The 23,939-nt window shown below is 37.5% G+C and overlaps 1 protein-coding gene across 1 annotated transcript in view; it reads left to right on the forward strand.

Moving 5' to 3' along the window:
* The first annotated feature begins 1,050 nt into the window (after window positions 1–1,050).
* Window positions 1,051–23,939, forward strand: part of SMOC2 (SPARC related modular calcium binding 2) — a 108,273-nt gene continuing 85,384 nt past the window's right edge. Inside the window, exons 1-3 of the mRNA XM_008923614.3 lie at window positions 1,051–1,171; window positions 7,133–7,194; window positions 15,857–16,028. Of these exons, the coding sequence (XP_008921862.1) occupies window positions 1,051–1,171; window positions 7,133–7,194; window positions 15,857–16,028 (355 nt within the window). The remainder of the gene's footprint in view (window positions 1,172–7,132; window positions 7,195–15,856; window positions 16,029–23,939) is intronic.

Raw genomic sequence — 23,939 nt, forward strand, 5'->3', positions numbered from 1 at the left:
TATTTACTTGAGCACACTGGACTTATTTTTGCACAGATGTAAATCAGGAGTAACTTTGCTAAAGTCAGTGAAACTGGTGCCAGTAGATGATGTGTAACGAAAGGTCTGTGCCGTTTGTATGATGTGTCTCTATGCTACTAATATAGAAATTACATGTATTTATTGCATCAACTTTGGGAAGAAACTGTCTGCAAGTCTTTGCATGTGCAAGAGCACAATGCAGATGTGCTAGCAAACACAAAACACAAATGGGTTGGAATGGCTGCTCTCTACAATGGACATTTGAGACCTTTTTTTTCAGGTAGTGCTCAGTGCCATTCCTGCATCCTCCTTACTGTCTTTCTCCCACCTCACTGGTTTCTTCCAGGCTCTGCTAAAACCAATCCATTCTCTTCACATGTTTTATAGCCATGTCCTGCTGCATCCTGTCAGATCACTAGATTTGCCATTGTGCTTTTTGCCTCTCATCTTTAAGGCTGTCACTCATCAGCTATTTGGAACCAACATTATACAAGCATTTGAGGTGAAGAGAATATAAGAGCTGGATCAAGTCTTGATTTTCACTCCAGTTTTCCCTATTGAATTACATAAAGGTTTCAACCGAACTTGAGCTGTAAAGAAACCCAAGCTTTTCTTTAGGTTGGACAGGGCTTGCAAAAGTCCTGTGTTTTTGTGTCTGTCATTCCCTATCCCTCCATCTTCATTATTCTTGCATACATATCCAATTTCGGATTAAACTGTGGCTGTTCATGTGGTATTTCATGTCCTGGCCAGAGATAGGAACTCAGGGAAGCATTGGTGAAAAATCCTCTTGTTGGGTGTTCCCCTGTAGATTTCCTGACTTGCTTAATCTAATCTTTGTTTTTAGATTCACATTGCATGAAAATAAATTACCATTCCTTTACCTGTAGCTTTATTTGGACGCAATTGCTATTTTTCTGTTTCATCAAAGGAGGGGATGTGACTTACCTGTGCTAGTGAAAGTGGTCTGACTCGTATCATATTATGCCAGCAAGGAAAAACTGCCTTACAGATTTTTATTTTCCAAAGATGACATGTGGTCTCTCCACAGCTGCAATCCCCCTGGAGGAAGATGGTCAGACTTCTCATTGGGGGTTGTTCATTCTTGCTTCTTCTAGCCAAGAACAATATAAACCAGGGTCAATCAAGGGTAAGATCCATGCAGTTACCAGTTCAGTAATGCTTAGCACGAAAATATAATCCACTAAGGGAGCAAGAGAGAAAACAATGAGTTCCATAAAATGTCGCATTGCATATTCTATCAGATAGAAGAAACTGGTACTTTGGGCAAATAATAAATTAGAGTGCAGGAAGATGATTAAATCTACACGCTCTTCTTCAGCAAAGTACTGGGTCTTGGCTAAGGAACATAAAAATCCTGACACTTTCTTTTAAGTTGCCACTCAAGTTTGTAACTTTGAGGCAGGCAAAGATGAGCAATAATAGACTGCCTCCCCTTGAGAATAGCAGTATTTCAAAGCTTGCAAACTGTGTGAATCCTTGAATGAACAGTGAGGATCTTATTTTTGTGTACAAAAATACATGATTAGGTAAAGCCTTTTCAGAGCATAGGTGAATTTTGTAACAGTTATCGGTTGTTCTTTCAACCTCTTAAAACCAGCTCAAACATACATCACAGAAAAACCAACTCTGTTTTAGCACTCTTTTTTTGATATTCACAATACATCATGAATGATTTATCAGAGGTGGATTGACACCACAATATAAGAAGGATATAAAGGTGTTAGAAAGTGTCCAAGGGAGGGCTGTGAAGATGGTGAAGGGCCTAGAGGGGAAGCCATGCAAGAAGCATCTGAAGTCACTTGGTCTGTTCAAGCCTGGAGAAGAGGAGATTTGAGGAGAGACCTCATAACAGTCTACAACTTCCTCAGGAGGGGAAGAAGAGAGGCACGCACTGATCTCTTCCCTGTGGTGACCAGTGACAGAACTCGAGGGAATGGCCTGAAGCTGTGTCAGGGAGCTTTAGGTTGGATATTTGAAAAAGGTTCTTCACCCAGAGGGTGGATGTGACAGGCTTCCCAGGGAAGTGGTCAGAGCATCAAGCCTGCTGTAAGTTACAGAAGTGTTTGGACAACACTCTGAGGCACATGGTGTGACTCTTGGGGATAGTCCTGTACAGGGCCAGGAGCTGGACTTGATGATCTTGTGTGTTTCTTCCAACTCTGGACATTCTAGGATTCTATAATATTCAAGCTGACAATCCATTTAAGCTGTACCAGAACACAACTTTATATAAAATGTTCAGCTTATACATTACGTGTAAACAAAAGGAGAACAGAACTAGGAAAAACTCAAAGGTAAAAGTCAACCTACATGGTGATTAGGGAAACTTGTACAACCCCAAAACTTTAAAGCTAGACACCTTTATAGTTAGAGAACAGTGTATATTCTCTCTCACTGACAACTCAGACAGACCAGGTTTAAGTGTAAAGGCATAATCTTTGTTACTGAGAATCAAGTTTTTCCCCAGACTTACTACTCACTCTCTGTCTACTGCAATTTTATATATGCTTAACAGTAGATAACTTCTGGACTCCATCTCCCTTCTGTTGTCTGCACCAGATCATCACCTACTTTATCTGGAGTTCAAGATTCATCTGAAAACCTGACATTTGTCTGTACTACTTCTGCAGGAATTGTTAGATATAGTCTTAAAATTTACTGGTTAAATTTATTCATACCATTTTTTCTCTTTTTAAATAGTTTCTGTCACTTCCAGTGCTTCTCTTAATATTTTTTGTGTGTGACATTACTATTGCCAAAGAACACGATCTTTGTTGGGTTCTTGTTCAGGGTTATGTCAGCTGTGCTGAGAGGTCTCAGAATATCTCTTGGTTGACATGATTTTTAGATTTAGAAATGGGAAGAAAGAAGAATGTTTAGTAATGGGAAACAACAATTTAAGAAGCTATGTATGCAACACATCTACCATATGAAAAAATACTGCATTTGTCTATTGTTTCTTTGGGTGTTCTGTGCACATGAAAACGTGATATTCTGTTTCACTTCCATCTGTACAAGACTGTTATGCTTTTGAGCTAGGGAGAAAGAAATTGTGTGATAAATGGAACTTGCTCTTTGGATTTGCCTTTTCTGAAAGGCTGGGACTGGAACATTGTTGCAAGAAGCAAAGCTTTGACTGGACTAACTTAAGCAATAAGAGTGAGCTGTTCTTTATCGTATTAATTACAGTTGACTCATGTCATTTCACCTCCCAAAACCAATGATGGTTGGTTAAGATTATATCCAAACCAGTCATAAGTTACCAATGAATCAGTAACAGGGTATTTTGGGCTGGTATACAAAAACATGTCTTGCTCCATATTTAGTTAGCTTGGATCCTCTTGTGGTTCAACAATATTTTACAGAAACAAAACATTTTCAACTTCAAGCAGAGTCCAGTTTCCTTAATAAAACTTTTAGTGCAAGGAGAGCAAAGAATTTACTCAATTTACAGCTTCATTCCTTTAAGAGCAGCTAACAGACGTACATCTTGCCTACTCTGTGTCAAGACTTTCCATTGTCATTTATTTTGATTATCTAATAGCTGTTGTGATATTAAAAGCATGGTGTGCAGCAGATGAATCATGATATCAGCTCCTTGTCGTGCTAATCGTTTCTGCTTTTCCAACTGTGAGCAAAAAAGATTGAAGTGCTAAGACATGGAAACCTTGTTAAGAAACATATCCTTCTTGGTTGGAATATTTTCTATTTTTCTCAGGTAAGTTTGCAACTTGGTTGAAATATTGCTGTGGAGAAACATTATGGTACAGCTTTTAAAAAATTAGTGGTAAGGAAAAATGTTTAGATAAACCTTGAAAAATACACCTCTGCCTTAACAGTGTTGGTTTGCTGCAGAAATATTAATGTATCATATCTATTCTGTGTTTTCATGGATATATTAACAGTGATGTCATTGTTTCTATATGTCTGACAACTACGTAAAGAAGTATCTGGAAACTGAGGTGCTCTTAAAGCTAAAATTCCCATAACTAAATAAAACACAATGCTAAGCTGACATAGAAAATACAAGTAATCAATGCTCCGCAATAAATAAGCCCAAGTGAACTAAAGGGAAAGTCAAGTTTGTGGCCTCATTTAGAGCCTGATTTTGTGACTTTGGCATTTATTTAATGTTTTGCTCTTATTACATTTATCGTTTGTGGTTTAGGAAATACTTTACAAAGTCTGTGATTCAGTCAGTTCATTGCAGGTAGAAAAAGTAGTGTCCTGACTACAATTATTGCTTTGATTTTTAGGAAGACATGGCTATTTTGAAAAGGAGCATTGCAGTTATATACTTCTTACAACTGAATGTATTATTGTTCTCCTCTACTCTTCAAGGCTCAGAAGTGGAGGAGAGCTGTGTGAGTACCTTGAATTCAGGACTTACCCTGAAAGAGCTAAAGAATCAATCAGTACCATGCTGTCGGGAGAACTAATAGTGTGCTGAGCCAAGACAGCTCAACCCATGCTTTTTCCATGGAACATCATCCTAGATTGCATTAAAAATGACCTTCAGTGAAGATTTTTTTTTAATGGAAACAAAAAAGGTCATAATTTAGTTTACAAAACATCCTCAAATGTTTTTAACTGGAAAATCCACATACCAGTTTTGAAGGATTCATACCGTTTCTCTTGCTGGGTTCTTGCTTTGTTAATGAATTGGGCCTATTTCAGCCATGACTAAATCTTATGTAGGAAAGAACATTTGGAAGGATGACATATGTGGTTAAAAAAACAGGAATGAGTTTCTGGAGTCCTGTGTTTAATTCCCAGCATTGCCACAGACTTCCTCTGTGACTTTGAACAAGCCACCACATCTCTGTGACTAAATTCACTGTCTGTAAATTGATGCTAGTAGAATTTCTCTCTTTTAATGGCAAGTTGTGAGGAGAACATATATTTGGGTATCAACTGCAGCTGCAGAGGACTTAGATTTTTAACTTTCTAAAACATGTGAATCCAAAAGAATTATTTAAAGGTGTAGCCAGTTTCTATGGGTTGTTTTGATAAAGGGAAAATGCCACAGAGTATTTGGAGTTGTTTGCATCAGCAGTCTGTGGTACTTTGGCACCTCTTCCTGTCAGACGGCTTCACAGCACAGCATACTTGCCTACCTGTGAACCTGAGTCCTAGCCAGTGATAATAAACCTATGACAGATGTGTCAGTCAGCTAATAACGCTGCTCTGAATACATTGTGGGTGGAGCTGTGGTGTAGACTGCAGTAGTGATGGACCTCAGGGAACTTTAATTAACAGAGAGGCCTGGCCCTCAGGTGCTGTAAGAGGTGACTAGGGATACAAGCCTAGTGGATGACATCCAGCAGGTCAAGTGACAGACCGTGCAATGACAGAAGGATAACTTTGTCCAGGTATCAAAAGCAATCTGTTCTAGGTCTGATACGGGACAGATTTTTTATGTCCCCAAGCCTACATCTTAAAGAGAAGAAGGCCTCTCCAGTACTAAATATGGGCACACCGAATTCGCATAAAACTTTTGCTCTCCTGTTTTCTGAACAGTTAAACAGTGAGTTACATTTGCCAAGGTGTCTGAAAAATACCCTTGTTTGTCTATTCCAAGCCATATTTGTGGCTGAATATATTTGCACTGACATTTGTCATACTTATCCAGACTGTTTTTTAATGTGGTCAAGCACTGTCCACAGAGAGCATCAGTAGACTGTGGTGGGCAGCTTGTAATTCTCCTTAGGTTGCTGGCCAGACTCTCCCTACAAAGAGGGGTGGGTAATGACAATTGCCCTCAATCCGGTCACCTGATGTTCTTTTTCCTCAGGCAACAACACAAAGGGAGATAAAAATGCATCTGCTGTGGAATATATTCTTCTTCCTCTCTGTGAAGCAGTAGACAGGGAGAAAAGATTAAACTTTTTGTAAAATAGCTTCATAATTTCTTTTCTTCCTCCCATGTCAGTGAAACTTGGGCTGGGTAATCTTTTAGGACATATTTAAAAGCCAGCTGGTGTGGAAGGCAAAGAACAGCAAGGAACATGTGTTCTGCTACAAAGAAAGAAGAGGCCACTTAAAATGTGACACAGAACTTGGAAAAATTCTGTTTTATTCTTGTAAATTGTCTGGTTTGGATCATGGTTTGTTGACCCCTTCTATCCACTACTAGATAAACACAGAATTTTTTTCAGATTCAAGGGTTTTTTGTTTTGAAAAAGTCCTCATAATAATTAGAATTAAATGGCTTCCTAATGGTTTTTTTTCCTCGGAAAACAATGGTTTAAATTAAAGGAAAATTGTTTTTGCTCAACATACAAACAAACATACAAGAGTTCCATAAAACCCCAAATTTGGGAGGAAATAGAACTGCCAGTGGTTTGAGAAAACCACTTACCAGTTCTTATGTCCCTATGGAAAGTGTTTTTTTCTCATTAGTCTAGCTTGTTAAACCCTTATATATTCCAAATATGTACTATTTAACTTTTTGCTTTTAGCATGATTCCTCTTTTTAAAGATGACAGTATTTAAAGCTAGCAACATGTTGTTTTAAGATCAATAGTTTCACAAGAGCAAAATCTGCCTCCCAGACTCAGCTGCCTGCCTTCCTTCCCAAATACTTTGTTCTGAAGGAGCTGATGGCGGTGATAAATGTAAGAGAGTTAGAGCTCTGTAGTTATTGTCAGCAAGTTAGCTTTATGGCTTGGGGATTAGACCTTTGATGTCTTATCGAGTTTCTGCACTGCGTGAATCAGTTGCTTACTTGATTTAAATTCTAAAAAGAAATACTCTGTTGTGATATTGTCTCATACTGTGTCTTCGTCATTTGAGATGCCCTCTCTGTTCTTTAGTTCCCTAGGAAGAGAAGGCAGCAAGCCATATGGAGGGTGGCCAGTTGCTTGCCAATCGTGATAGGCATTAAATAGTTGCACAGAAACTCAGCCTGTTTAGCTGAACCTTTCTGTCCCCCACAAAGGGAGATTGTACCCTAGAAGTCTGCAACACAACATCCAGTACTGTTTAACTTTAGCTTTTGAGGGGGTTCCCCTGTTCCTTTAATAAACTATTTCCTTTTCTCTGAGGTAAGTGGTTCTTATGAAGTTTTCTTTTTGACATCCCCCAGTGCAGCTGGACTGGTGTGGAGAGCTGGTAGCTGCTTCAGCAGGTGGTGGTGGGAGATCAGAGGTGAGCTGGAAAGGAGGTCCCCCTTTCATGATTCCAGGGATAGGAATTTTACCCTGGAGATGACTGTTTCAGACCATCTAGAAGCTCATATTCAGGGTTTTGCATGTCCTATGTGCTGGTTGAGGAGGTTTCTGGCCTTTGTTGCAGAGGTTCAACCTAATGCTTCTTGTTTTGAGTTATAGATCATTGCCTTTAGTTTTACTGTTTTAAGCTACCTCAGACACTTTAAAGGGTGTGTGCTGATATCCTTTAATCCTAAAATAAACCTCTCAAATATAGAAATGTTGATCTGATTTAGATTTTATTTGCATTTTAAAATAGTTTTTCAACATTTTGGAAGCCAAAGTATTTTTCAAATAAGCAGTCTTTGAACTACGTTAAAAAGTAAATATGTCTTTTTTCCCAAATTGTAGCTGAGGTTATAAAAGACACCAACCAGACAGATTAACTGTGTTTAAGGAAACTAGCTAACAAGATGGTTGTGCTAGTCCACTTGTATTCTGAAAGATGGGTCAGTACTTATGAAAAGCTTAAGTAAACTAGAGGATAATTCAATACATAGACAATGCATCCCACTGTTTCTCTGTTTATTTTCTCCCTGTGTGACTTCTGGCAACTGAGAAGAAACACTATAAATGACAGCAACCCGCCAAAGAAAAGATTATGAATAACAATACCACAAGAATGAAGGGCATAAAGTTACCAGTGACTTGGGAAAAATGCAGAACACTGGACTCATGACACACTTAGCAACTAGTGGACTGCAGTACATGTAGAGCAGAATACCTTCAGATTAGAAACCCTTTCAATTTGAGTTTCAATTTAAATTTATGCAAGTTTGTCTTGTTTCTGGTAACCAAAAGTGTGTATATCTGTAGGTGTTTGACTCTGCTGAACCACTGTACTTTGCTGGTAATACTCCAAAACCAAGAGAAGTAATGTCACTGGACACTGACAAAATAAAATGGCTGAGATCTGTCTAGTTAGCAGTGGTGCACACCTTTTTGCTTTCAGCTCTGTACTAAGACTGTCATGTTTTCCATCCCAATCTACACTTCAATTTTCAGGCAATGCATACCCTTAGTTTAGATACCGTTTGACTTTTTTGATGTTGTAAAATGAAAGAAGCCAGCTTTTTATGTTAACCTGGAGTTCAAAATCATTATAATAAATATCACATGAAGATTTTTTTTTTTAATCCCTGAAAAATCAGATAAACTGTTCTTTTGAAAGAAAAAAAAAAAGCAGTCTATTTGCCCTGTGGTGCACTTTTATTACTCCTAAATATCTACAGTATTAAATATGTTGGCTGTTTGCTTCTACTGTGACTACAGTAGGCTCTGTTTGCAAAAATAAGCGATTTCATGAAATATGGAGGAGCCCTCATCTTCGAGGGGAATGAATGTAGTCAGATAAAGGGTGTTTTAGTGTCACTGATGGTCTTTGTCATGTTTTGAAAATTAAGACTATTACCTTATTTTTAGTTATATGGGGTCAATGCCAACAAGTTGTTCATACATTTTTTCCAGTGCTCAGACATTGCAGCTTCTGGCATGACTCATTTCAAGTGAGTGCTTTGTGCTTGCAAAGACTATATTGTAGAAGCAGTCAAATGAATCAGTGAAAGGTTCTTCTGAAAGGGTAATTCACCAGGGCTGAGTGCTACTAAATAGGACCCAAACTGCTTCTATTGCTGTCTGTGTATTTACCTCAGTAGAGATGGAACCAGATCCTAGAATTGAGCTACTCAAGGGAATAGCCCTTCAAGAGATACGATGCACTAACTTTAAGTTTTTTTTTAAGACAAAAGGAGAGAAAAAAACAGTAGATTTTGACTGCTTGTTCTTGTAGCATTTTCTGGCATTCACATGTAATAAATTGATGTCCATCTTTTTGTTAGAGCAAGAAAGAACATGTGTCACAGTTTGCTTCGATCTTAGCTCAGTCCTTCCTAGTTTACATGGCTGAACAACTTAGAAGTTTTGCCTTTTTTAGTAATTTGTGAAGCAGCAGTAAAAAGAAATGATGGATGTGCTGGCATTCATTCTCCTCCATCCCTCCATCAATACAGCAAAGTAGAGGTCACTTAAAAAAACACCTGTTAAAGCAATAAACATTTAAAAAATAACATGCCAAAGCAAAACATATCAATCAAAGCACAACTCTGTTTAATAATTTTCTGTGCTGGTCATAACAAGAGGAGACTGTAGTTTTGGCACTGAGGCTCCAAAAGCTCTGCGGCACTCTAGGGCACTAAGTAAAGCACAACACTGTTCTAATTGATAGGTAGGTAACTAGAAGCTGACTGAGTACTGATCCATTAGTGATTAAAAAAAATAAAAAACACCACTACATCAGGAACAACAAACTCAAACCCCATCTTCCCACTTAGTGAAACTGCATACTCTAGTTGTTGATTTCAACCATCCTTGCTAAAGTTTATAGGGAAAGAGGTCTGATATTGTAAGTTACACATGAAAAGTTACATGAAATATAATGAGGCAAAGGTGATGGTGGTGGATGTCTGTTCAAAGGTTTAACAGGGTCCTTTTCAATAAAACAGTGTCTCAGAAGGTACTTAAGGAAGCTTAACCTTAATGGTGATGTCTTGTATGTCTGTAAAAAGAAGGAAGTCCCAATTTGAAGTAGGCAGGTCTGAGTTTGTCACGAAACAGTCATGAAGGACTGTTTTGCTTCAGTGGGACAGCACAAGATGAACTAATCTGTTAAAGATAGGTTAAATACAGCGGTTATACAGAGTTGTCATTTTGAAGGTATCTGCTGGTACCATTGTAAATAACAAGGATAAGGAGAACTTAGGTTTTCCATACCATTCAGTGCTAGGGCTGAATGCTTTCCCATGGCATTGGGAATGAGAGTGGAGTTTGTTCTGTAAATGTACTTTGAAATCAGAATATGCTGAGTTTGAAGGGACTCATCAGGACCACCTTCTACTTCATTCCTAGGGAGAAGAGTGATGAAATAACTATTGAAAAAATTAGTGGTGTTTTAATGAAGCAGACTAACCAAGACAAGATTAGCTGATTTGGGTGCTCTCTAAGGCAGACTATAACTTGTGGATATTTAAACATCATTGCCTTTGTTTGAAATACACATGGGAATATGACTTTGCATATTAGAGCCTACATGTGTGGATATATATATACACAGTGGTATGTGTATATATATATATATATATATACATGTATATATATATATATGTACACACATACATATGTATTATTATTGTCTAACTCATTTTCCCATTGTAGATAAGCCTGGAGGGAACAAAATATTCCTAGCTTGGAGGTTTCCACATCTGCCTTTCAAGCCTCTCTCAGACAGAAACAGCATGGCTACATAAATCGTTATAAATCAGCACATTTTTCAACAACAAAAAGCTCTTAGCACAGAGCCACTTCAGAACACACTGCTCCATAGTTTGTTCGCAGACCTCCCATGCCAGCAGCAGGGAAGTCAGACTGTTGTATTCAACAGCTCACAGTAACCAGATGCAGAATAAAGAAATTGCCTTTCAAAGCTATAGTCTTCACTAGGCTTTTCAGAGCCAAACAGTGATGTCTAACATCCATCTTTTCTCTTCTGCTTATTTTTCAGGCCTTTTTGGCCTTCAGCACTCCAAGATGAAGTGTTAGTCTCCTGTTTTGCAAGCAGTCTTGAATTTCATTTTATGTTCTGAAACAGTAGTTTTAACTTCATCAGAGAGACACTCTCCATATATAAGGGGTCCACAAAAAGTAACAAATTAAAAAGCTGTTGTCACTGTGCTTAAATACCTAGCGTCAGTAGAGGGTATATAGGTTAAAGAAAATTGAAGGAGTCTATGAATTGAAGAAAGGTTGAAAACCTCTGAAGAACTGTCCAAATCCATGAACCTTAAGGTCCGTCTTCTTCCTAGTGTACAGACTTCAAACTGGTCCCACAGAAGAGGATGGAGTTTCTATCCACAGACAGAAAAAACAGTTTCTTGGTCTTTAGCTTTAGTAAGAGAACTTAGATTAGGGCAAAATAAAATAGGTTTAGCATAGTTATGAGTTATGCTTTGTGTGCAGCCTGTTTGTATTAAGGATATCCCTAAAGAACTGCAAGAATTAGAGACAAGCTGGCGTGAATTAAAAAAAAAAATAATATTAAAAAAAAAGAAGTTGGGGAACACTGCCCTGCCTTGCTCAGATTAATCAGACAGTAGCCTCTGACCAAAGACAATCCACAGCTGTGCATTATATTGTGAAATGTAGAATAGAACACTACTACTTTAAAGGCTTTGAGCCAGATTCAATAACTAAGCTCTACCCCCTCAGCCTAAGTGCATCTGTCATCAGCTTTTCTTCCAATGCAGAGAGACATCAATGCTCCCCATGACCAGACTGTAAGACTGGTCTTGACTCTTCTTTGTTTGACTGGTGGTTTAGCCTGTAGATGTATCCAGTTTTTGGCTCTCTAACCAAGCACCTTTTTTCTTTCAGTACACTCTGATCTGCTTAGGTGGAAGAAGAGTTTCTCTGCGCTACACAGTGTGGGTTCACAGAGTTGTACATTTCCAATGCACAAATGTGCATATGTCTCAGGTTTATCTGAAGACCTTTTCTGTCCTAGCAATGATGTAGCTGCAGGTTGTAGACCAGAGAGAATGGCTCTGAATCCCTGCATAAAAGCGGATAGTGTAAGGTAAAGAGAAGATAAATGTTATGCCATAGCAGTGAATAAACTTATATATGCATATTATCTTGGTAAATAGTTTAATATCACAGTAAGAAAATGATCGAACATCTACTCTTGAGGTACTGGAAAAACTTACTCATTGACTGCAACACGTTGCTTGTGGTTGAAGAAATAAGCTGTCCACAGCCCAGATGTGGGACCAGTGACAAAAACAAAGCTGAAGGATAAACCAAGCAGAAGACAGAGCAAAAATGGAGCATAAATGTTTTCCTCCACTTTAAGCAAGGTTTCAGGTATCCACTGCTTCATATTCTGAACTTCAGTAACAGAGGGATGAAAGATCACTGGGACCATTGGTGATACAGGGAGGCACGTTTCAACCAGTATTGAGTCTTTGGGGAGTGAGACACTGAAGGAAAATACTGAGATTCCATGATGCCTGACACATATGAAAGTAAATAATATTTCATCAATGCTTATTCCTGTCAAGTGGGTACACATATCTAATTATTTTGGTTTTATTAATGAGGTAAACTAAATAATCAAAAATTTTTCTGATATGGTCCCATTTTCATTCTTCTCAGAAATACTACATAAGAATATAAAGCACTGCCAAGTAGAGAATAGGAAACCCTTTGGAAGTTGTGTATTGTCAAGTATAGTGCTTTGGAAAGGCTAAAATGAATGTTATTAAAATGTAAAGCAGACGATAAGTTAAAGCAACTAGAGTTAAGGAGTCATTCCTGTTGATCTGTGGTCTAATTTGTAGTTGAAACCAATCTTTTGAAATTGGACTAGGCTGGTTTCTGTGTTATTAGAGCAAAAACACACCTCTGTTAAAGTGGTTTGCTTTTTAATAGGATTTAACCATAATTGTCCAGTTTGTACTTCTAGTTCAAAATAGTTCCACCTTGGTCAGCTATTGTTGGCTTAATTTCAGTTGCTACCAGCATTCAACAGAAATGCTTCTTTAAGCTTGTCTTTCAGTGAATCACATGTTTGTACCATAACAGATTTATTTGTTAAATGAATTCAAAGACAGAATTAGGTGAGCCAGTATTAAAGGTGAGTCACTTTCTGGTCTGTACTGAACCATCTTTCTCTCTAAACTGTCCTGTTTTGATCTAAGGGAATATTTTCACTGGAAACTACAGCTTTAAGATGTGCGTCAGTGTGAACCTAGTTTTCGTGTCACTGACTCTGCTTGTTCCTGTTTAAACAAATAGCAAATCTCATGAGAAATTTCATAGCCCTTACTTGTTTCAGCATTAGTTTTGGTGTATTTGTTGATTCCTTTGGTTATGTGAGCAAGCAATACTGATTTGCACTTTTATCATCTTATACTACTGTAGTAAAGATGATAAGAAGTAATTTCCAAGTGTCAATCACGTACTTTCTATCTGTTTCTTTTTCTAAGTACATTTGCTAGTCTCTCTTGCATGTTAGCGTTCCTCACAGTTGCTTGCCTTTTTGTCCTTCCTGCTCTTAAATCCCACAGTTACATTAGGTTGATGGAAATTGTTTAAATGTATAACCCAAATTCTCCAGTGAGGTTTGGCTAACCAGCAAGTTATTCAAGTGGTTTTGTCTCCCGAGTATGTCTTCATCTTCTGCTTTTCCAGGTTGCTTGAATATCCTTGAACCCATAATTTGCCCTAATCTCCTCTAAGGCTTTGAAATAATAAAATACTTAAATAAAACTCTTTGGATAAATGCCCTTTAAAATAAAGCTTTATCTGTGAACTATCATGCTCTCAAGGGAGTGGACTTTGTTCCTCAGATGATTAAGGGGATTTTCTGTCCAGTGTGTTACTGTGGTTTGTCCACCATGATCAGACATATCCATCTTAACTTCTGCAGCAGCTCAAAACAGTACAGATGAGGAAACTCTGGGAGAAAAATGCTACAGAGACTAGGCTGTTGTGGTATGTGATTTTTTTCCTGCCGCCTGTGTTTGGTTCTCCGGTCTACTACATGATTTTCTGTGGGTCACAAAGCCTTTCTGTGCTTTTGAAAAATAATTCTCTGCTCAACAGGGATGCTGCTGAGGATAAATTAAGGGTGGCAAAGTGCCTAGCCGCTACAGAGGGGTAGTCGTATACATATAGAAAGGCTCTACTCAGATCCTGACTTCATAAAACAGAAAGAGGGAGATCACTTGACTTGCCATCACCAAATCCACTGAGGAAATCCAAGGCAAAGCAGAGGACTGGATCCAATTTTTCTGCCAGGGGCCCCATGTGGTCCTTTTTTCATTGAAAAGTCCTTTTTGTAGTCCTAACTAGGCCTAAACCTGGAGTCCTCCAGATGCCTCCCAGGCAAGAATGAGAGGCTTGGAGGATCTCACCAGGGCTCCCACACTGCAGCTCATAAGGGCACCCACGCAGGCCCTGGAGACCAACATGATTTGTAGGTTGTTGAGAGTCATGGGTGCCTGTCTTTACTGTTGCTCATTTTGTGGGTAAAGGAAGATGACTTTAGTTTTTCTCCCTTCCCATGCTGCTCAGCTAATTATTAATTTCTGTCAGCAAGAAGGATCTGCAAAATAACACCAAAATATGGGGAGAAGGAGCATCTATCCTTCACTTCTGGAACTCTGTAGCTAAATTCCGTGAAGAAAGATTTGGGGGTTGTGTGTAATTTGTGAGTAATTTACTTCTGAAGCTAATTATTCTTTAAAATGAAAAATTGCTCAAAAACATTGGGAAAAGGAAGCTTCCTTTTTTATCTTAGTGCACCACTAAAATATAAAAATTCTGGTAAAAATCCAGAATTACTATTATTTTAAGGGGATACCTTTGAGATAATCTCTCCATTTGGGGCATGCTCTCCAGAAAGACATCTGTATTTTTTCATGTTAAGTGATAGGAAATGCAAATAGACCATGGCTTAAGTATGAAGAGTATGGAGATTTATAACTCTCATTATACATTTTTTGTGTGTAATAAAATTCAGGAAAACTATACATAGCAATTTTTTTTACTATTTTTTTAGCCCAGTTACTGCTCTTTGTCCTCTTTTTTTTTTCTTGAAATTTTCCACCTACTTGTCTTAGTTTCTTATCTGAAGTTCAAAATTTTCTGTGTCTGAGGTTTATGATGATGAAGTAGCACCAATGAAAACAGTGCTTCAGCTGGATGAAGACCTTTTCTTGGGCACCTTTTAAGGCTCAGGAGAATGATTGCCTCCTGGTAGCTATATGTCATACTTGTTCAGAAAAAGCAAAAGGATAGAGAAATTCATCTGAAGACTTGCTTGAGTTCACCTTCTTCCTAATCCCTGCTTTTCAAGAGCTCAGAAGATAAAGTACTATCTTTGCTTTTGTCTGCCTTTGTGTTTGGCTGGCACATAATGGCATCAGAACCAATTAGTTCTTCTGGCAGCATGTTTCAGGGTGAGGAGCTCCTGCTTTTCACGGAGCCAAGGATGATACCAAACTCACAAGCCTTGTCTGCAGTCTTGGGGGTGGAGAAATGAACAGTTAGGCTGGGTTCAATGTGACTTTGAGGCAGAACTAAAAAGAGGAGCATTGAAATTCACAATGAGAATATTTATGTTAAATCTTATTTGAGTCTTAGAACAGACTTTTCAGGTTTTTATTGTAGAATAGTTAATACATATCTAATAAAGTAGACAAGTTTCCATTGCTGTCTCATTTTTGTTGTGAAGAATGTTTCTGCCATAACCATTTTTGTTGTTTTTATTTTGAGCTTAATACTGATTGAAGGAGATTCAGAGACTTCCTAATTGTGATACTGCATTTCATGTATGTTATGGAAATGTTGCAGTAACTGCCATTTCAAAGCAGCAACTGAACAACCTCAGATATAATGAATCAGCTAGTATTTGAATAGACTAAAAAGGCAGAGCTTTCTTTTCAGTTTTGGGTAATATTTGTGTCTTCCCTGGGGAAGGAAATCACAGAACAATTTTCACATGGAAATAGCATTCCTACAGCATTAATTTTTTATTTTTCTAGTTTTTGAGAGTGGACCAAGATAAAGACAGAGAATGCAGCCTGGACTGTGCAGGTTCCCCTCAGAAATCACTCTGTGCATCTGATGGAAGAACTTTTCTGTCCCGCTGTGAATTTCAACGAGCAAAATGCAAAGATCCTCAGCTGGAAATAGCCTACCGAGGCAATTGCAAAGGTGAGGAAATCAAAGTTTCTCTTGATCATAATGAAAAATGATAGACGCTAAAATTGTTTTTTGGAAATATCTGTGTATTGAAGACTAGGAGTGTTGGACTTGAAGATTTTTCTAAAACAAGTAGGTTGAAATCCACCCTGTTATTTCTATAACACTACGCTATGTAAAGATAAATTAATCTTGAGTCTTCATCAAAATTATGATGCCCACACCCATTTATACTATAGTTAGTTACTATTAAGGAAACTGCATGGTTAGGTCCTTGTTCTAAAGGACCATATTACTTGCAAGCTCAGAGAAACTCTTAAGATTGTTATCTTGCAAGGTTTCGGCACTTTGGTATTTTGAGTTAGAGATAGTCAAATTAAGTCTTGCATTTCCAAACTACAGTCCTTTAGAGGGGGGTGGTGGTGAGGGGGTTTCAATTAAAAGAAGGAGAAAAAAAAACTGTGTAATGCATAGAGCTCTCACAGGCCATTCCTGCATTCCTGTCATCCATTCTTTTACTTCTGATCTCTGTTTAGAGAAACTGTATGACACGCAAACCTACAAAATATCCGTTGTCAAATCATTTCACTTTTAGAGTAGCGTGGTGCTAGAGAATGCATTTCCTTACTGAAGTGTAAGGTGATTCCCACCACAATGATCTTCTTTCTAAAATGTAATAATAGCAGTGATCATAAAGATTTACTTTCCCTTTCTCTCTGTCTAAAGAGAGGGGCAGGGTGTGGACGTGGGGGCTGGGGGGAGGAAAACCCCAGAGACCACACCAATTCAACCTGTAGGAGGCAATTTTCCACATCATCTCTCTCCATTAGCTCCAGAAAACCTATGAAGCATCAAGACTGCTTCAAAGAGACATTCTGTCTCATCTTCTGCCTAGATGAAATAGTATCCTCATTCTTCAGCCCTTTCATAGTAAACCATTGTATTACCTGATGGATCTATTTACTTTGGTGAACAAGGATAACATAATGAAGCTACTTGAGCCAAAGCTTTTATTACACTCATGAATGACAGAGAGAATTATTGTGCACTTTGTATTTGTTCGTTTTATATATTAGAGCATTATACATCTTTATGGAAATTAGTTTTGAGAGTTTTTCTTTATTTTTTTTATACCATATTGAAAATATCATCTGCAAGAATTTTTTTTTGTAAAGATGTGAATTACTCTACTAAATGTGTCCTCAGTGGTGCAGTCAAATTTTTCCGCAGTCAGTAACTGCAATTTGGAGAACTGCTCTTTTACTGTTTATTATTAATGAATAGAGTGCCAGTACAATTGTAGAACTTGAATTAGACACCATAGGCAGTGCATTGTTAATAGCAAATACTCGTGTTCTCCTCAATCAAATATTTTTAATCTTACAATTAAATTAATACAAACATCACCCTAATGTTTAAATATTTTTCCTTTGCATGGTAATAGACACATATTTGCCAATAATATACTTGGTCAATATCAGCAAGAGACTGGTTTTCTTTTAATTCTACATTTTCATGGTATTTCTTATTCAGTCAAAGCAGTCTTAAATTTCGAAGTGACCAATATCTTTATTCCTACCCATGGCTGCAATTATCAGAAGTATTTCAAGCTGTAAAAACAAGTTTTAGAGAAGAGAAAGATGACTTGTTGGCCAAGCTGCAGTTTCAGTTTTAGCATTACTAGAGCTACTTCTGATAGTCTCATCAAACATTCTGAAAGAGCTAAATCCTCAGATTAAGACCTCTTTTGAGACAGTTACATTTGAGTGGTGAAATTTGTTGATGCAGGTGATGCTTGATGAAAAAGCAGAGGGCTGTTTTAGTAGAACTAACCAAAAAGTGATGATTTCATTTCAGAACAACTTTCAAGGTTTCAGAATTTGCTTTCATTCCATGTTGGAATGGAAGCAGATCCTGCTGGAAGTGTTCATCTGTCCCCCTAAAAAAAGAGACACCCACCCTAAGTCCCCAATAAAGCATTGGTTCTGAAGGAGATTTTGAGGTTACTAGTGCAGGAAAAAGGGAGAGAAACACACATTTGCATGAGTAAGTTCTGAAGGGAGAAAAGAGATTATTCCTGCTATAGGTCTCATAACTTTAAATCGATGTCTGATATTCATCCGATATTGTTCAGAAAAGGCAGAAAAGGCAGTCTTAAATCTGTATCTGTCTCCTCCTTTCTTCTTTTGAGGTAAAAATCATTATTAAGCTCACAAAAATCTTCTCTGAAAATTAAATATTTCCAGGTTCCATTTTAATTAGTTGAAAATATGGTGTCTAGCTCTTTGTTTAGTTCAGTCTATTCAAAAGAAATCTAAAGACCTTGACAGTTTATGTTGACAACCTTTTGGAATAATTTTGAGTCCATCATTTCTTGTTTATATATACAGAACTGTGGTTTGTTTTTATATCCATAAGGAAGTTTGAACAGACTGATGTCTGCTTTCTCTGTTTCTTTTTTCCCTAGAAAACCAAATTTAGATTGGCTCTTTCTCCTCTTTCTCACCTGTTCTCAACATTTTTCTCATCTGTTTGGTTTTGATTACTTAAACACCAAAATCACAAAGGGATAGTTTGCTTTATATGTGCTTGCTTTCCTCTCTATTTCAAGTTTCATTCACAGTAAGAGTGCTCAGCCCAGGTAATTCTTCAGCATTGCAAAGGAAACAATTTTAACATCCTAGATCTTAAAAGATCACAATAAACTGGTAGCATTTAAACCATTTTTCCCCTTGCACTTCTGTTTTAGTTCCTGATGTCTATAGCAGAGATCAAAACAGTTTAAACAAACCTGAAAATGAATGAACTGTGAAACCTTCCACTCAGTTCTGAAAAACTCACCTTTGACAAAAAAACCAACAAAATAGACTGTTCTGATAGTGTTTTTTTCTGCAGACATTAGTTTAGTAATTTTTTTTTTTAATTCCACTTCCAGGCGATGCTGGAATCCATTGGTAAGCTTGGAAATGCTATAAGAAGTTAAAATCTTATAAAATTTCTAGCTTGCTTTTTGCAGTTTCCAAGGTCTCAAAAAATCTGTGTACACTGTAGATGACTATACACATTTTTGGATACTTTTCCAAAAAAAATCTTAACTCTGAAGTTCTGGAGTTTTGCCACTTGCTCGACACAGACGTTTACTGTGCAACAAGATTATGAATCTAAAAAATAAATGTATGTTGACAGCTGAGAAATACTATTTGTGTTAGGTGGACTGTGAAAATATCACCTGTGATGGGGATCAACTACATGCACACACAAATGCTTCACAGTCCAAATCTGGACCAGCATAACCAAGGAAACAAAACATACAAGAAGTGGAAAAGCAATATGATTGCTATTAAACTGCTCATAAAAACACAGGCACTATGTCTAACAAATTAATTAAACAGTGCAAGAACACAGTAGAAGCACCCACACATGTAAGGTGGTAGAGTGCTCACTGTTGCACTTTGAGACCTGGCCAGGTAGCGCTTTCCCGAGGACTGTGTCTGTCTGGCTCAGCAAAAAGATGGGTGAAGGACTGTTACCAGCAGACAGCATGCACAGAGGTGCCTTCTTTCAGGGACTTCAGACTGTTCAGCCTGAGAACTGAGCCTAGGTACTCTTTACTGGACTCTCCTGATGCATACCAGGGAGGATTTATTCCTATGAGTAATATAAACTCAGGGAAGAGTCCTTTAGCACTCATTCCTACCACTACAGCTGGTGAGGATGGGACTGGAGAGCTCTGAATGTCACAAAAGGAAGGCTTTGTAACCTATAGAATAGATCCTTTGATATTCTTTGTTAGTGCATGCAAAAAGTACATCTTGAACTTCCTTAGTCTTGAAAATAGGACCAACCATGCAGAAGTGTCATGTCTACAAAAGAACCCCAATGATGCAGTTGGCCCTTATGAGTAGGAAGTGTTGCCCATCAATATGTTCTTCCGTAGGACCAGTAGCTGGGGGGATTTTACATGATTTGGAACATAGTATGGATTACTCCAAAAGGCTGTGCTTGTATTGAAACTGGAATGGACAAAACATCAGCTAAAATCGTCTTCCCTAGCAGGCAGGGGAAAGGCATTGTTAAGTGAAGATCTGCTTCTTTATTTTACAAAATAAAGCTGAATATGTCACAAATTGCTATAGGTAAGACTACTTGAAACAAGTAGTTTGGTCTTTTTCATTGTACATTTGTACAAGGATTTGGGATTTTTTCCCCTCTTTTTCTTTGTTAACTGTTCAAAATAACTCTGTAAAATTTGCTTATATCACTGTAGGAATTTTCTATTGTTATGAAAATTTTGCATTATCTATACAAAAGAAAAAGAGAGAATGCTTCAACTGAAAATGACAATGTAGGAGCTTTACACAGTGATATTTAATTTCTGAGGGGTTTGGAATTTAGCCTGGCTGACACTCAGAGTATGTATTCAGTATTTGCAGAGGTGGCCCCAACAGTGACTTACTGCTTTGTGAGTACACTAAGGAAAGCCATCATACAGAGTAGTGTCATTGTTATTCTATAACTATGTAGATCCCCTTTCTGCATTGGAAACTCCAGATAGCTCATGTGTAGTTTAATTCATTTATAGTATGTTAAAGAGCCTCACTGTTTAAAAATGCTGTACTTTTATGGGCTATCATAAACATAATGAAAGGTACTATCTACAATCTCACAGTTCACATAAAGAACTGAAACACATCAAAATATGAGTGAGATTTCTCATAAAATAGGTATTTTACTATTTGTTTTCCTAAAAGAAAAAAATACTCAGCATTTGTTTCTTTAAAGTAGGGCTTTCAGAAATAGTGAGAAGTTTAACCCATTTGAATTATGGGTACAATGATTTGATGAATGGATTAAGAACATGCTTAAACAAATTGAAATTATCTGAATTAGGGTACCTTACTGTCCTTGGACAAACATGCTGATACAATTTTCCATTTGTGAAGAGAAAGGAGGCATTGCTGGGCAGTAGTTGTTTTGAGCTCACAAATTAAGCTTGGTCCCATAATTCATGAATCCAAGCATAATTTGGGGAAACATTACTGTTGCCTTTTAGCTAAAGAACTGGGTTGTAAATTCTGGACATGGCTTCCGAGTGCACACCTTATCTAGTATTCCCATGCAGTCTGCCATCCAGCTCAGGTTTACCTGTGAGCCAGCCAGGTGTGAGCTTGGCATTTGCTTGCAGTACCTGAGAATGTCCCTTAGCTCAGTGTGTGGGCAGGGACATTGTCTTGGCCAGTGTACTTGCTGCCTGGAAGGCAGCCTTATGGGTTGTATTTAGGAGGCAGAATATGCTCTCAGGATGTTTCGTCTGGAAAGAGAAAAATGAAGTGAGTAGGTTTGGTTCTTTTTCCAGCTGAAATGAGTGACAGTTGGACTGGACCAAGGTGTCATTCTAAAACATAATCCTGAACACACTGAGACCTTGCGCAGTCTGCAGATTGAAAGCAGAACATGTCTTCATATCTTCTCACCTCTCCTTTTTCTCCTCTCCCTTTTCTTTTTGTTCTCATAGTTTATGAGGAAAAAAAAAAAAGAGTCATGCAGGTTTTTTCATTATTTTGGAAAAAAAGTATTGAAAAGAGAATGTATTGAGAAGTGGTACTGGCTTTGGGGTTTGTTTTTTTTTTTTTTTTTTTTTTTAAATAAACCATATGGGGGGAAATTGATTATAGGGCAGATTTTTGTCTTAAAATGCTTTTATCTAGGAGCTGTCTCCTCATTTTTCAGGCATATTTTCTCACTGTAGACATTGTGTTTAGTATACATGAAGACTGCAAGTTTCCAGACTGTGATGCTAGCAATCATGAGAGAAACACTTGTCAGCTCCAACATCATTTTGGTTTTGAGTCTTCATTTAAATCATGTGTCAAGCTGTTACATACACATCAAACTACTGTACTAAAATTGTTGAGAAACAAAATATTCAACAACTCAGTGAATAAAGTTAAAATTTATGTTTCTCTGAAAGCAAGTGGAATTTAAAGTACTCAATTTTTCTGGATAATATTTCACCGAGCACAATTTGCTAAGTAAGGCATATAAGAAGTAAGGACAGAAGTAAGGCATATAAGAACATTCTTGGGCACAAAAAATGTAGCTTGTTAGAATCAAATATGCACTACTGCAATTGTAAGAAAGGAATCTTTTTGTTTTGTTTTGTGAAATTTTCATTTCTGCTCATGTATTTTCCATTTAAGTTTCAGATAACATAAAAAGGAACTTCTTAAAAGAAGTGAAGTAGAAAGTGCTAAAAAAACAATACTGCACTGAAGATTAGGAACCACCAACAGTTGCAAGCCTTCTCAGACTTTCAGTAAAAGAATTAGTAAGCTGACTCATATTAGACTTCTCTAAGCTATTAGCAAATCTCTGCTCTGCTCTGCTCAGAAAGTGTGGTGTAGCCTTTGTTAGGCAAAAAAATCAGAAAGCTGTAACTTTAGTTTCTCTTGCAAGCATTTGATTCAGTTCTAGTCAGACTGTATCTCTCCAAATGTGACTGAGAGAAAACTGAGAGAAATAGTGTGCCAAGAGGAAATCCAGCACAGCATTCCTTATTTTATCTTAGAGCTTAGCTATCTAAATTGCTGTGTGGCTGCAAAATGTGGGGGGAAAAAAAAAGAAAAAAAAAAGAAAACAACAAAGAAACCTCACACTGCTTGGGTCTGTTAGATGCCAATAGAGGAGAGTTTAGGCTAAGATTGCTCTGATGTTTTGTTTGAATCAGAAAGCAGCAATAAAAATAAATAGTGAAGGAGTTGGCCAACCCTTGTCATGAAGCAGCAAGTCTTTGTTTTATGGCTCTGTCAGGCTAAATGTCTGTGCTGACATCCTTTCCAACCCAAGAGACTAATATCTCTGCATCTTTAAAACTGACACTTTCACCATTTATCTATCACTAGAGGCTACAGCTATTTATCTGCTTTGTTTTTAAACATGATCAGTTCTGCAGAATATACATTGACCTGGGAAATTATTGTGTTGTGAGTAGTGTATGCCGTATAAACCAAATGGTGTCTTGTGTTCTGAATTAAACTTCTTTGTGCTAAATTAACTACAAATTAAGACCATTTGACTTATGTCACATCACTACAAGTTAGCAAAAGGGTATAGCAGTGGGAAAGAAGCACAAAAGTAGAAGTGAATTCTGTTTCATTGTTGGGACAATTCTGTAAAGTGCTCAAGTGGACAGCTAACTTTAAACAGCTTGTTGCACTTCATGTTTCAAAGTTTAAGGACAAGTAAGTGTATAAAGGTGTTCTGGCATAATCGAGGTGCAGCAAGGGAAACCTACAGAGAAATAGGGAGAAGCTCGTGGGTTATGTCTATCTATACAAGGTCTGCTTGTTCACGTCAATGTGACTTTAGAAAAGCTTTCTCTTCAGCGTAAGAACTTCTGAGTGTCTGTAGAAAGCTGTCAAGGGAACTTTTTCTTCAAATGAATAAGTTAACCAGTTTATATGTAATTTTTACAAAGTAGTGAATATTTTTTATCTGTTCAGCAGAATATTTCATCTACAATAAAATACTAAACTGTGAAGTGCATTTTATGCATAAATACATAGCAAGGTCATGTCACACACTTTGCTCTTTGAAAGCAAACAAAGTTTGCTCCATGAATTGAGACTGAGAAAGGTACTTTTATTCTTACTGAGATACATAGCAAACCAAGAAATACCAGATGAACTAAATTGAAACTCTTGCAGGAGATTTATCCATTCTTTTGGCAAGCTGTTTATTTTCCCAGACAGAATCTGGGTTAGATCTCCCTGTAGAGCCCCAAAATTGCTGTAAATTCAGTAGTATCGAATGTCACTCTAGAGATGGTGCTTACACCTTTGATGAGTTTGTGTCATTGTTTTAAAGATAAACTTCTACTTTGCAGTAATAAACTTCTCTCTGTATGATATATTATTCAAGGAT

The sequence above is a fragment of the Manacus vitellinus genome, unplaced genomic scaffold (assembly GCF_001715985.3).
Source record: "Manacus vitellinus isolate BGI_N305 unplaced genomic scaffold, ASM171598v3 scaffold_37_pilon, whole genome shotgun sequence".
Lineage (NCBI taxonomy): Eukaryota > Metazoa > Chordata > Aves > Passeriformes > Pipridae > Manacus > Manacus vitellinus.